The sequence below is a fragment of the Lynx canadensis genome, chromosome E1 (genome assembly GCF_007474595.2).
Source record: "Lynx canadensis isolate LIC74 chromosome E1, mLynCan4.pri.v2, whole genome shotgun sequence".
NCBI classification, from domain to species: Eukaryota; Metazoa; Chordata; class Mammalia; order Carnivora; family Felidae; genus Lynx; species Lynx canadensis.
The window spans coordinates 56,984,774-56,998,297 of NC_044316.2; the positions used below are offsets into that span (position 1 = coordinate 56,984,774).

A 13,524-nucleotide genomic window follows, 5' to 3' on the forward strand; every position below is an offset into this window, starting at 1 on the left:
TCAACGTTTATTTATTTTTGGGACAGAGAGAGACAGAGCATGAACGGGGGAGGGGCAGAGAGAGAGGGAGACACAGAATCGGAAACAGGCTCCAGGCTCTGAGCCATCAGCCCAGAGCCTGACGCGGGGCTCGAACTCCCGGACCGCGAGATCGTGACCTGGCTGAAGTCGGACGCTTAACCGACTGCGCCACCCAGGCGCCCCAGACCACATCTTCTTTTCGAAGATCGGCTAGAGAAGGTGCTCCCGGTTCCACGGACGCGGCCCTCGGCTCGCAGAGCCGCGCGTTCCCCGGGCCTGCCCGCTGCACCTGCTCGGGAGCCCCGGCGTCGGGCACGGCCGGGACTTCGCGAGGCCAGGCGACTCGGGCGCGCGGGACGCTCCCGCGGCGTCTGCGCCTGCGCCCCGCGCGCCGCCTGCACACCTGCGCCCGCCCCGCCCCCGCCGCCACTTGTCCGCGAGCGCCGCTGTCAATAAAGTTCTCGCGCGCCGGAAGCGGAAGCGCCGAGTCTCCATGGCGGCGGCGGCAGCGGCGGCGGCGGGGCCGGTGCTCTGGAGGCGACTGCTGGGCCTGCTGCCCGGCCGCCCCGGGCTGGCCGCGCTCCTGGGGCGCCTGTCCGACCGCCTGGGCAGGAACCGGGACCGCCGGCGCAGGAGGTGAGAGGCGGCCGGGCCGGCCGTGGCGGGGTCGCGGCCGCAGCCCTGCCTCCCTCCGCGCCGGGAGTGCGCGCTCACGCGGGGGGCCGAGCTCGGGCGCCCCGGGCCCCGGCGGCTGGCGTGGCGGGGTCTGGTGGCGAGAGACGCCGCTTGGGTGCGGAGGGGGTCTTTTCCTTACGTGGTCCTGGCCGCGGGGTGGCTCGGCCGGAGTGAATCAGCTCAGCCGGGATTGTGTTCGTGCAGCGCTTCTCACATCCTGCCCGAGAGGGCTGTGAAGCAATCCTGAGTCAGTGACTCTAAGGCCAGGGAAGAGGAACCACTCGACCCCCCCCTCCCCCCCACTTTTCAAAGCGCCCGTGTTCTGGAAAAGTACTGAAGTGACTTATGTAAATGGCGAGGGAGGCTTTGAAGCGGTTTGTTCAGGCAGTGGGCTTTCAGAGTCAACATTTGCCTAGAACATGCTGACCCAAGAGGCCTGCTGTTAGTGCTAATGTAAAAAGAAAAAAGAAAAAGATTTCTTGTGTGCAAATGGTTTTCTTATCAGAGACACTCAAGTCTTACCCTTGATCCTTTAAATTTTTTTTTTTAATGTTTATTTATTTTTGACAGAGAGAGAGAGAGACAGAGCATGAGCCGGGGAGGGGCAGAGAGAGAGGGAGACACAGGATCCGAAGCAGGCTCCAGGCTCCGAGCTGTCCACACAGAGCCCGACGTGGGGCTCAAACTCGCGAACCACAAGATCATGACCTGAGCCGAAGTCAGTAGGCTCAACCCACTGAGCCACCCAGGCGCCCCCTTTGGTCCTTTAAAAGAAAAAAAAAAAAAAAGAAAAAGATCTTAGACGTAAATGCCTTAGTAGGGTTTGCGTTGTCTTAGATTTTATCTGTGCTACTTGGGTGAGGATGAGACCTCCTGACTTTCCGTGCACAGATCTGTGGTCCAGTCATGCGTGCTGTTTCTAGGTATGGGAAGCAGCCGGCTTCATCCTGGGTTACGGTGGATGATTTTCAGTAAAAAATCGAGTTTGATTCAGGGTAACTTTTAGGTGATAGCATCGGGGCTATATTGAGCCCTTAGAAGCCTGCTGATCAGAATGGCTTTAAGTTTCATATCAGTGAAACCGGCGGGGGCAGGGCAGAGGTGGCCTCAGCGTTTTCTGTACTTGGTGTTTGGCCAAGACCTGGCCATTGCAGTGGGTAGTGAAGTCAGATGACTTCCACGTCTCGGCATCAAACCACTGGGAAATTTGGTTTAAAGTTTCAAGAAACGTGCTCTCCTCAAAGATGAGGTGTTCAGGCAGTTTTGTAATTTCCCTGTATATGTTTAAACTCTAGGGGCGCCTGGGTGGCGCAGTCGGTTAAGCGTCCGACTTCAGCCAGGTCACGATCTCGCGGTCCGTGAGTTCGAGCCCCGCGTCAGGCTCTGGGCTGATGGCTCGGAGCCTGGAGCCTGTTTCCGATTCTGTGTCTCCCTCTCTCTCTGCCCCTCCCCCGTTCATGCTCTGTCTCTCTCTGTCCCAAAAATAAATAAACGTTGAAAAAAAAAAAAAATTAAAAAAAAAAAAAAACTCTAGGAAGAACACTTCATTGTTGATTCCTGTTTAGCATTGGAATTAACTGTTAACAAATTCTTTTGAAAAAGACATTTCTCTTGAGTGATTTGTGTGTGTGTGTGGGGGGGGGGTGGAGAGTGTGGCAGTGGGGAGAGTCTAAACTGACTTCCCAAAGTCCTTTTTGTAAATGGAGGCAGGAGGTGTGGCACCGTATTTCTTTTTGATTAAGCGGAGAGAGGGAGTTGTATCTCTGGGTCAACAGTTAAACCAGAAACTCAAGCCAAAGAAACAAGTGTCTGAAATTTGTGTTTTATAATCCTTAGGGGGAAAAATGCTACTAGGACTGACTGCCGATAAGTGCTGCGACCAGTGTTATGACAACACTGTAGCTTTCTGACCCTTTTTTTTTTTTTCTTCTTGCCTTACTGCCTTACGGGTTTGCAGATTTTCCCGGACTCTTTGTGGCCTTGGTGTTGGGGTTTCTCTGGTCTTGTGTGGCCACTCATCCTCTATTGGCTGCTGACTTTCGTTTTTCCTCCAATCGTACGGTTGTACCTCGCAACGCCTCATTCCCCGAATGATGTGGTTTCTTGTAACTCTGGTCGTTGATTCATTGATAATAGTTCTGTGTAGTCATGAGCTTAGACTTTTTCAGATTTTAGCTCTGCCAGTCTGACTCAACTGTTGGAGTGCCTGGTGAATCCTCGTGGCTAACACGTGGGGCGGGGGGGGGGTGGGGGGGAAAGGAGGGTTCTTTCCTTGCAGCGGTTTCCTTGTTAGTTACAGAGACAGCCATAGTGACAGAGAATGCTACTTAAAATTACTTCCAATTAGTGATCTAGAAATACTGTTTTTCTCTTGAGCAGGCGTCTGACTCATTATCGCTTTGGACTGTTGGGTTCATTCGTTTATTCAGCATGCGTGTGTAGAGCTCTGCTGTGCGTAGGTGCCTAGGAAGACAGGTAAAGACATAGCCCCACCTTCAAGATGCTCAGACCCATAACAGAAGAAATAGTAGAGTAAGGTAGAAGGTCACGGCTGCACCTAAGAGGCACACCAGGAGGTCACAGAAGGCTTCCTGGTGGCTGTGATCTCAGAGCTGCGTTTTGGAGTATAGGAGCAGGCTAGGGAGAGAAGGGGGAGCTGGTGGTGTTCAGGGAAGGGTCCTGAATCGGTGTGGGCTGCTGATTGTAGCAGCAGAGGCGGAAGGCAGTTCTCAAGTCATTTCCAGGAGCTGACTGGGGGCGCTGAGTAGGGAAGGGAGGTGGAGAGAGGAGCTAGGAACAAACATCCTCTGGGCTGAGACCCAGGGAGGCAAGCTCTGAGATTTCTTGTAGTTTCCTTTCCGAGTGGTCCGGGCCTGAGGTGGTGGGGAGTGGAAGGTAGAATCCGCTCTGGTGGGGGAGGCGTAGGGGGAGTGCCTGGGGGGTAGGCCGTGTGTTTGACTTGGGTGACTGCGTGAATGGAGGCACGCTTCACCAAAACAGGGGGTAAGAAAGGGGACTGGGTTTGGGGGTGATGATAAGGTGACCTCGGGGCAGGTTCACTAGTATCCAGGCACGTCCAGGTGGAGGTGTTCTGACAGATCTGGAGCTCAGGAGGGGCAGCCGACACCAGATAGTTTGGAGTCATCAGGCTACACAGAATCGACTTGTTATTTGGAGTAGATGAACCTCAGTGGGAAAGGTGTCAGGGGGGCGCTGGTTCCTAATCTCGAGCTTGCCTGCCATGCGAGGAAATATTTTCTTTGTGGCCTCCTTCTCTAAAAAAACAGCAAACAAATGATTTTCAGTTTGAGCTATATGTGCAGAAAGGGCTTTATTTTTGAGACTCAAGTCCTGTTTTCTCTCTTCTAGGTGTGTGGGTAGGTGTGAGTATGAGGAGTGGTGAGGGGGCTCCAAACGTGAGTTAGAGGGAAACAGAGACCCAGAAGGCTGTTCGTTCTTTTTCTTTTTTTTCTCTCTTTCTTTTTCTTCCTTCCTTAATTTTTTTTAACATTTATTTTTGAGAGAGAGACAGAGACAGAGCACCAGGTGAGGGAGGGGCAGAGAGAGAGAGAGGGAGACACAGAGTCCGAAGCACGCTCCAGGCTCAGAGCTGTCAGCACAGAGCCCGACCTGGGGCTCGAACCCACGAACCGGGAGATCATGACCTGAGCTGAAGTTGCATGCCCAACCGACTGAGCCACCCAGGCGCCCCCCAGAAGGCTGTCCTTTCAGTTAGATTGTCTTCAGTTGTAACGGCAGGTCAGCACCCTCCAGTTCAGCTTGTTAGTATCTTCTACTCTGAGGGACCACCAGATTTCCAGAAATCACTTTTTCTTTAAACTTTGTAATGCTCCTTACTTGTTAGGGTTTAGTAGAGCCTGCTCTTGGTTTATTTACAGTAATAGAATGGGTGGGAGGGGGATACTTAGAGCGTAATTTCCCCCAAATAATTCAAACTTGATCCTGCAGGGAATTAGCGGACAGACTTTTATTTTTTTTATTTTTTATTTTTTCAACGTTTATTTATTTTTGGGACAGAGAGAGACAGAGCATGAACGGGGGAGGGGCAGAGAGAGAGGGAGACACAGAATCGGAAACAGGCTCCAGGCTCTGAGCCATCAGCCCAGAGCCCGACGCGGGGCTCGAACTCACGGACCGCGAGATCGTGACCTGGCTGAAGTCGGACGCTTAACCGACTGTGCCACCCAGGCGCCCCCGGACAGACTTTTAAATTGTAGCTTTGTTGAGTTCATGTTAACCGTGACTGACCCCCAGCACACTGTGGCTGGGGACGTGCATTAGGCTGGGTCAGTCAGCTGTGTGCCCCTAGAGAGTTAGCAGGGAGCCTGGATTAAAGCGTTTGGATAGATCGTCCACTTGTGAACATGTGATCTGATTCACGTAAACGAGTTCTTTTCGAGGCTGCTGGGAAGTCAGGCATGTCCGAGCCTTTGGATTAGTCGAACGTGTGATTGGTTCTCGACAGGCACTTGTGCTGTGTCTGGTGCTCTCACCGACCGACCACACCGTGCTGTGGGTTCTGTGGGATTTCTGGCCCCTGGATGTGAGCGACTTCCTTTTGGGCAAGTCCAGAGGACAGTCCTCTAGCTGGTCAGCACGTAGCCAAGTACTGGCAGCCGCAGTCTCTCACGCCGGACTTGTGGTGGGAGTGCAGAGGGCCGTTGGTCTTTTGTAACCTACGGGAATTCACACTCACTTCCCTTTCTCGGGCTCGGGTCTTGAGCTAGTCAGGAAGGGCCGCCTGCTGCCGGGGACGCAGGAAGTACGGTGCCTTCATGTAGTTTCTTGAGAGCTTTTCTCAGGAAGTGCTATGACTGTTGCTCTTTTCTTATTAGCTCACTTTTTGACGTTTCAGTGTGCATGACTGGGGGGAGGGTGGGTTTTTCTTAAAAAGTAGTTTCTGAAAATATTGCAGTCCACCGAGCTTGGTTTCTCTTAAAAACTTCATTTTTTCGTCATTTTGTACAGATTTGGTTGGGATCCAAGCCACAGAGCTTGTACCACGAATCTTATCTTACAGTTCCAGAAGAGCCCACGGACTTTTGGAGCATGGCCGAGCCCACGGTGGGGGCCACTTAGTTAGTACCCCGAGTGCGGTACGGGACAGGGGGTAGGGCTCCTGTGCTGTCCGTGGAGGATTTGTGGTTAGTGTCTGAGGACAGTCCTGTAGCATCGCTGTTTTCTTTGTTCAGAGCCCAGGATGCCCCCTTTTGAGAAGACCCCTGAGAGGGCGGCCCGCTTGTTTGGTTCCCGCTGGGGCGGGTGACCTTCCGCAGCCCCTGGGAAGCAGACCCCTGTCCTCCGAGGCGGAGAGGCTGTGGAGGGCACATGGGAAGTGTAGACCGGGGTGTAATTCTCTGGTGTTTGCCTGCCTTTGTTGGCCTCTCGCCGCTGCCACGGCGGAGCGGGGTTGGACCTCCAGGAACCCTGTCGCGCATCCAGACGGAGGGAAAATGCAAGGCGTGTCAGTGTTTTTCCATGGAGCACCTGCAGCTCCAGGATGTTTGGTGAAATGAAGAGCTCCTGTCTCCCCACGAGAAGGAGAAACACCTCCTCTTTCCCCTGAGGCCCCCGGGGTCAGGAGCGGTGTCCAGTTGTATCTCCGTGGCCGTTCTGCCGTTTCCGAGCGGCTGACTGTCACGAACTCCAGTCCCCCCCGCCTCCCGGTGCCTCGGCGGACGCTGGGCCGCTCTGTCCCACTTAGGATCACCCCTTGGGCCAGGTGGGCTTCCACTGTTCTCACTTAGTGGCGGCCGCCAGTCTGGGGGCTCAGGGAAAAGAGCCTCCTTGGTCAAGGCGGTTCAGATGTGGGTTCCTCTTAGAGATGGTGGGAAGAGACTTCGCCCCCCCCCCCCCCCCCCCCCCCCACGGCTCCCCTCCCTTCATACTTACTGTGCCCTCCTGGAGTCACCCTGAAGCCTTCCCCTCGCCCCCCTCACCCAGGGGGAGGAAGGGCCCCAGGTCAGGTCCTGAGCCCTAACACCCAGCTGACTCCCCAGTGCGGGACTCTGCAGATTCTCTGCCCGAAGCCTTAAGCCTCGGGGCTGAACCTTTGCGGGCCTGCCATCCCGCGGTGGCCGGAGCCTGCCCTTCGGAGGGCGTGCTGCTTTGTTCCACTTTTAGAATCGTGGGCTGGGGGGGGGGGGGTGTCAGTGCGCTAGGTTTGTTGTTGCCTCTGGCACCCGCTTGCCCTAGCCCTGTTCTCCAAACTTCCATGGTATTCCGAGTAAAGGGGCTTGCCTTGGGAGGCCGGGTCGTCAGCAGAAGCTGTGATCGGGTCCCCAACCCCCTCTCCCCACTTCCTCTCTTCGTAACTAGAAACCGGGGCTAGGTGGTACCAGAGAGATGATTCAGGGGCGTCCAGGTCTCGGTGTGGAAATTGTGTGTGTGTGTGACTGACATGGCTATGCTTTTTTGGTAAAGTAACCACAGCTCCTCAGATCTCTCGGGGCTTCGGTTCCTGACCTGGGACGTGCGGTTTCTTAGTAAACCTCCCTGGGGTGTGGGGACTTGCCCGCACAGGTGGTCGCCCCTGGAGACTGGGGTTACTGTGCAGTGGGGTTGCTGCTGGCACTGGAAGGAACCTTTTCTGGGAAGATTCCCAGGAGTTAGGCTGTGGAAAGCGGGAACCAGCCCCCCCACGGGCTTCTGGCCGAGGTGAGGGAACAGCGTGGGCCCCCAAGTGGACTCTGGCTTGGCTGTGCCTGCCCTGGCCGGGGCCCTTCGTTTCGAGTTAGATCGTCACCTGGCCACACGTGGTCTCCCCACGCCCGTGTCGGCGCTGTGGGGCCCTTTGTAGAAGGCTTTGCTCCTTTCCAAAGTGCCTTCCACTTTGGGTGTGCGAAATTGTCACTTGAGGGCGGGGTCTCCCCCCCCCCCCCGCCCCCGACCCGCCGGGCCCCTGCCACCTCTCAGCTCCTTCTCCTCTCTAGCAAAAATAAACCTGTCAGTACACAGATTAAACAGGAAGCCAACATAAAAAAGCCCTCAACAGATCTTGGACGGAGGCCCTGGTGGAACATTCCCGGGGAAAGCTGCCTGGCAGGGACGAGACCTGCCCAAGGCAGCCCCGGGCCCTGAGCCTGGCCCGCCTGAGCCTGCCCTGGGCCTCTCCCGGGCAGGATGGGGCCGACGCTGGACCCCTTGACGTGTGTGTCATGGGGACTGGCCGCGGAGACCAGTTTTCCCGCTCGCGGTGGCTTTTGCCAGTTCCCACTCCTTAGGTTTGCTCGCCTCTCCACTCTCCTGGGGCAGCCCTCAGGGAGCCCGTCTGAAGGCAGGTGTTGTAAGGCCTCCGGGGGCTCAGGCGCCGAGAGCTCCCCTTTTCGGTCACTCGAAGCCCATGTGCTGTATGTTTTGACCTTTAATTAATGGCAGCGCCTGTGTCTTGTGTCGTTCTTGGAGGATCTCAGGCGTGTCAGCTTGTGAGGCCGCTGGGCTCGTGGGAGCCCAGGGCCGGGCAGCTCTTCCCCTGCGCCCCTCACGAGCCAGGGGGTGCTCACGTGATGACCGGGATGGAGGCCCCGGGCCGGCGCTGGCCCCCTCCTGGGTTGCCGTGTGCCGAGGACGTGTTTCCGCATCTCCCTTTTGGGAAGCTGATTGCAGTCTCTGGGCCCAGATGGGGGGTGTGGCCCGGGGTGTCGGCTGGCGCCCTGGTCCTTTGTTTGGTCTGAGAGATGACAGGTGCCATGAGACTGGGGGTACGTCGGTCTGGTGCTGCTACTGTGGGGTTTTCTGCCTCGGATGGACCATGTTTACTGAATGACTGGTAGACTTTAGGCCCCCTTCGGGCCTTCGGATGGATTGTCCCGCAGGCTTTCCCATCATCTCGTGGTCTTCCATTGGACTGGAGCGTCTTTCCCTCTCCTGGAAGTTGTCTTTGAGCACTGCAGGAACAAGGCTTACAGTTTGGGAAATCGAGGCAGCAGCTGCTAGTCTACGTGTCTAGGCCTTTTGCTTGCCAGCTGCCACTCATCACCTGAGAACCTTAGCGAGCCAGTGGCCCCGAGTGCCGTCACCCCCCCCCCCCCGCCCCCGCATCGCAGACAGCGGGAAAGGTTAGCTGCTCTCCTCCCTCTGCATTGTGGGGCCCCAGGCCAGTCCCCGACTTCCCCGGATCCAGGGAACCGCTACCTTCCACCCGCTGACTAAAGCGTTCTTGGCAATGAGTCGGCCGGGACAGACCGACGGGCTTTCTGGGAAGCACAGCTGTGGGCCATCTGGCGCCTGTGTAGGGACGTTCGCAGGCCCTGGGAAGATTCAGCGCTCTATCATGAGGCAAGTGAATGAAATCATCTTCCTGGAATCTGTGGCTCTTCAGGCCTTGGGGTGTTGCAGCGTCCCTTCCCCAGAGCCCCTCGCAAAGCTGCGGTAGAAGGTCACGCACGGCACAGGGATTTCCTGCTGCTGCTTGCTGGGATTCAGAGTCGGCCCGGGCTCGCGTGGGGCTCCGGGTGTATTGCCCCTCCCTCCCTGTCCCCATGGAGGTGCCAGCCGGGGCGGGCGGCAGACCTGCGGATCCGCGGGTGCGAGGGCAGGACCTCGGTTGCCACTGTCTCTGCCTCAGCGGAGTGGAGCCGGTCTGGGGCGCAGCTTTATGTGGCGTGAGCCCCGGGGACGGTGTGTCCCAGGGCCGAGGGGGGGGCGATTGTCGCCACGGCCGAGATGGCCCCCCCTCCTCCAGGCTCTTCCTGCTCCAGCTCTTCTCTCCACAGCTGAGTATTAAAGAGAAGACTTTGTTTTTCTAGGTCCTTCCCTAAATAAAAGCCTTGTTTGTCTCTGCAGTCACACAGCTGGCGGCCTGGGTTGCGGTGATCACCCTCATCCCGGGCCTGCCTTCGTTCCAGGTGGCCTTCAGTGGCTTTGTGCAGGCGGGTTTGTCGGGGCGCCTCCGTGTTGAGCGTGTGCCGTGGCTTCCGTGAGTTTACTCGTGGCCGCACTCGATTTGGAGTTGTTTGGACCCAGCTGCCAGTTTGGGGTTTCTCTCTAGGCCTTGGCACTTCTCAAGTTGCTCAGCTCGGACGGGCTGAAGGAAAAGCCCTCGGGCTTACCTGAACTAGGCTAGAAAATCTGAAATCGGTTAAAACACAAAAACCCTCCACTTCCACCTGTCCCCCGGTAGCTGGGACAGACTTCGAAGGGAGTGTTTGAGAAGTATGACCCTTTGCATGTCTCTTTAACCAGGTCACCATGGCTGCTGTTGGCTCCTTTGCTGTCCCCAACGGTCCCCCAGGTCACCTCCCCTCCTTGCTGCCTGTGTCCAGAGGGTGTGCACAGGTTCCAGTGGATCCGGAACCTGGTCCCAGAGTTTGGGGTCTGCAGCTCGCACGTCAGGGTGCTTTCCTCCCCGGCGGAATTTTTTGAGCTCATGAAGGTAAGTTGTGTCCGCAGGAGAGAAGGAGGGACGTCTGAGCTAGAGGCTTGGGGACTTGGGGGTGGGAGGGTGTCCTTAGCAGACAGACGTGTCTTCTGTTCTGGAAGTTTCTTTCTTTCTTTTCTTCTTTTTTTTTTTTTTTAAGTTTTTTTATTTTGAGAGAGAGAGCGGGGGAGGAGCAGAGAGAGAGACTCCCAAGCAGGCTCCGCACTGTTAACACAGAGCCTGACGCGGTGCCCTGACTCACAAACCACAGGATCATGACCTGAGCCGAAATCAAGGGCCGGACGCTTCGCTCCCTGAGGCCCCCCAGGCGCCCCGCGCTGTGGCAGTTTCTGATGGCTACTCTGCTTGTTGCTGTGGGCTCTTCTCCCTGTTAGGTTTTCAGCCTCACAGACGGTTGAGTTGCGCTGTCCTCGGACGCTCCTGTGTGGCTCGCATCTCAGGTGGAGGAGCCCAGAGCGTGTGGGCACGAGAGGGGCGCGTCCCGGATTTTGAGTCTTACGGACGGACTGACTGCTTTGGTTCCGTCAGAAGGGAGGCTCGTGAGGGGGTGTGGGCGTCCTTGCCGACGGGGTCTGAGACGAAAGGAACCTGGCAAACGTCTTCAGGACACAGAACGTCCTGGAGACGAAGACCCGGCCGAGCCCCGGATGACACTCGATGTGTAGGAAGTGGCTGGAATTCTCTCGTTCGGTGAGGAGGTGTTTAGAGACCACTGGGAGATTTGGACATCCGGTTTTAGGCCTTAGGAGTCCTGTTCTTTCCTGTGACTTTGTCTACAGTTTGCGCCTTTTCTGTGCTGGGGGAGGGGCTAACCTTTGTGGAGGGGGGGCGGGCAGGCTCGGCTTGAGCCTTCAGTGCCCAGGTCTTCCGGTCTCATCCAGGTCCTCCAGGTTCAGCTGCGGAATCGGAATAATTCATTTGAAGCTGATCAATTTTTATTAACATGAACTCTCTGGGTTCAAGTTGGCAATGATGTTAGAGTTAAGGTCTGACGAGGTCAGACAGGCAGAAAGGGGGGAGGTCGTAGGAAATGTATGTAGAGATTCACTTTTCCACCGAACGGTCTGTAGTTGACTTGAATACTCGCCCCTTCTCCTTTGGCCCTGCTGTGCTGCGGAGCGCCGCTTAGCTTAATTTCTGACTGGCTCGTTCCAGAATGCATTCTGCGTGCGTGCGTGTTTCCCTGTCTGTGTACAGGCTCTCCCCACCTCTCCCCTGCACTGCTCCTCTGTCCCGTGCGTCCTTTTTGGCTAGAACTGATGTCAGGCCGTTTGCCTTTTGCTCCTACTTGGTTCTGTGTTTGGCTTGAAGAAACCGGTTCTGCAGAGGCAGGTTTTCGTGTTCTAGTCTACTCTGGGTGAATGACCGGCTGCGTCTCCGTGTGGCGATCCCCAGGCTGCGCACCTGCCCGGGCAGGGCCGCGGAGGACAGGAAGGGCCCCGGGGCTTGGCCCGGCAGGCCGGGAGGAGGCCCTTCTGTCCTGCCTTCCGGGTGGAGTCGAGGGCAGTTCTCCCCGCACGGGTGGTGCAGAGTGGGATGTAGCCCTTCCCAGGGCCCACAGAGTGGCCTTGTTCCCTGATTGGGGAGTGCAGCCTGCCGTCTGCCTGGCCCCGAGCCCTCGTTACAGCCGAGGCTGCTCCCACGGGCCTGGCGGCGGCACCCGCAGGCGGTCTGCTGCCTGAGCCGGGGTGCCTGTACCCGAGTTGTTGGTCTGCGTCCCCGCGGTCCCCGCGGGAGCACTTCATAAATAACAAAACAGAGACAGAGGGGGTGGCGAGCTGGGAAAATTCTCCGTGCTTTCCTTGTCTGCAGGCCTCTTGCCGGTGTGTTTGCCTGCTCCTGGAGTCAGGGCGGCCCTCCTGTGCGGGCTGGGGGGCTGGGGGGGCCGCGTCCCTCTTTGGTGGGGAAGCAGACACGTGCCCTGCCTCCTGCTTCTCTCTTCCCGCCTGCCGCCTCCCCAGAGGCCTGGCCCTCCCGTCTCCTTCGAGAGCCTGACGGAGCCTGACCGTTGGAATGCCGCCGGCCTTTCTGCCCTCGCCACCCCCCTCTGGGGCAGGGTGCTTCGAACTCCAGAGGGGGTCATTGTTCCCCGGGCTGGAGCAGGTCTAGGGAGAGGACCGAGGTCACAGTCATCTTTGAATGCCCCTCTGGTCTGTCTTCGTCCCTAGGGAGCTGTCCGCATCGCAGAGGAAATTCGTACGTGCTTGTTATAAAAGTCAACCATGCGGGTGCAGAGGGGGCATGCAGGTTGGCACCCATGCTGCCCTCCTGCTCTGCCCGCAGGGACCGCTCTCGGCGGTCGTGAAGCCCCTGTGTCAGCAGGGTGTGCGGGGGGGGGGGTAGTAGGTGGGGGAGCAACTTGCTTTCATCTCAGCGGTATGTTGCAGGCGCCCTGTCAGGTCACGGCACAGACCTCCCTCGTTCTTTCGATGGCTGCGTCGTGGCTCGTACAGTTAGGCCGGGCCTTACTTTCGGGGGGGAGTGTTTTAAATTAGGGTCGTGGGGCCTTACTTGGTAGCTCACCGTCAGGCGTAAGCGAGTTCAGCCTGGAGGCTTGTACGTTTTCTGAGTGGGCTGTTGGGAACAATCGGCAACTGTTTTTCCTCTTTCAGGGCCAGATAAAAGTGGCGAAGAGACGCGTCGTGATGGCGTCTCTCTACCTGGGGACGGGTCCTCTGGAACAGGAACTGGTAAGGTTTGAGGTGGGGTGGTCCCCACGGCAGCAGATTCCCTCTGACTCCCCCCCCCACCCTCACCGGCCACACGGCCCTGGGAAGTTGGGGTCAAGCCTCCCCGCCAGCTGCCGGTTGTCTGGTGTGTTAGGAGGGCCAGTGAGGGGTGCGGGGAGGGCTCCTCCTTGCTCACGTGTCCTCCTCACCCTGCACAGGGCTTCCTGGGCTGCTCGTGTCTGCCAGGGCTCAGCAGGCCACATCTGGCCCGCTGCCTGTTTTTGTATGGCCTGTGGGTTAAGAATGGTTTTTGTGTTTTCGAATGATTGGGGGGAAAATGAAAGGAGGAGGCTATCTGCGACACAGGAAAACTGTGTGAAATTCAGATTCCCGGGTCCATAAACAAAGCTTTGTTGGAACACGGCCATGCTCGCTCACAAACGTGTTGTCTGTGGCTGCTCTGTTGCCGGGACTGCAGAGCTGGGTGGTTGTGACAGGGACCATCCGGCCCACCAGACCCAGAGTATTTACTCCCTGGCCCTTTACAGAAAAGACTTTCCGACCCCGTCCTAGACAAATGAGTGGAGTGCAGGTCGGGCTGGGGTCAGGCGCCTGGGCTCTGCTGGTCAGCCTCGTTCCACCCGAACCTGCCGTCGCCCACGGTGAGGTGGGCCAGATGGGAAGGAGCGGAACCCACTGGTTCACGCGGCGCGGGGCGTGGTGCGCGGGCACGGCGTGTGGGCTGACTTCACGTGAGCG

At 57.4% G+C, this 13,524-nt stretch overlaps 1 protein-coding gene across 5 annotated transcripts in view; it reads left to right on the forward strand.

Annotated features, from left to right (window-relative positions):
* Positions 1-499: 499 nt before the first annotated feature.
* The window catches only part of PGS1 (phosphatidylglycerophosphate synthase 1), a 35,452-nt gene continuing 22,427 nt past the window's right edge, over positions 500-13,524 (forward strand). For all 5 annotated transcript variants that reach the window (XM_030295067.1, XM_030295070.1, XM_030295069.1 and 2 more), the window contains exons 1-3: positions 500-657; positions 9,901-10,090; positions 12,709-12,786. In XM_030295067.1, coding sequence (XP_030150927.1) covers positions 515-657; positions 9,901-10,090; positions 12,709-12,786 — 411 coding nt within the window. In that variant the 5' untranslated portion in view covers positions 500-514. The remainder of the gene's footprint in view (positions 658-9,900; positions 10,091-12,708; positions 12,787-13,524) is intronic.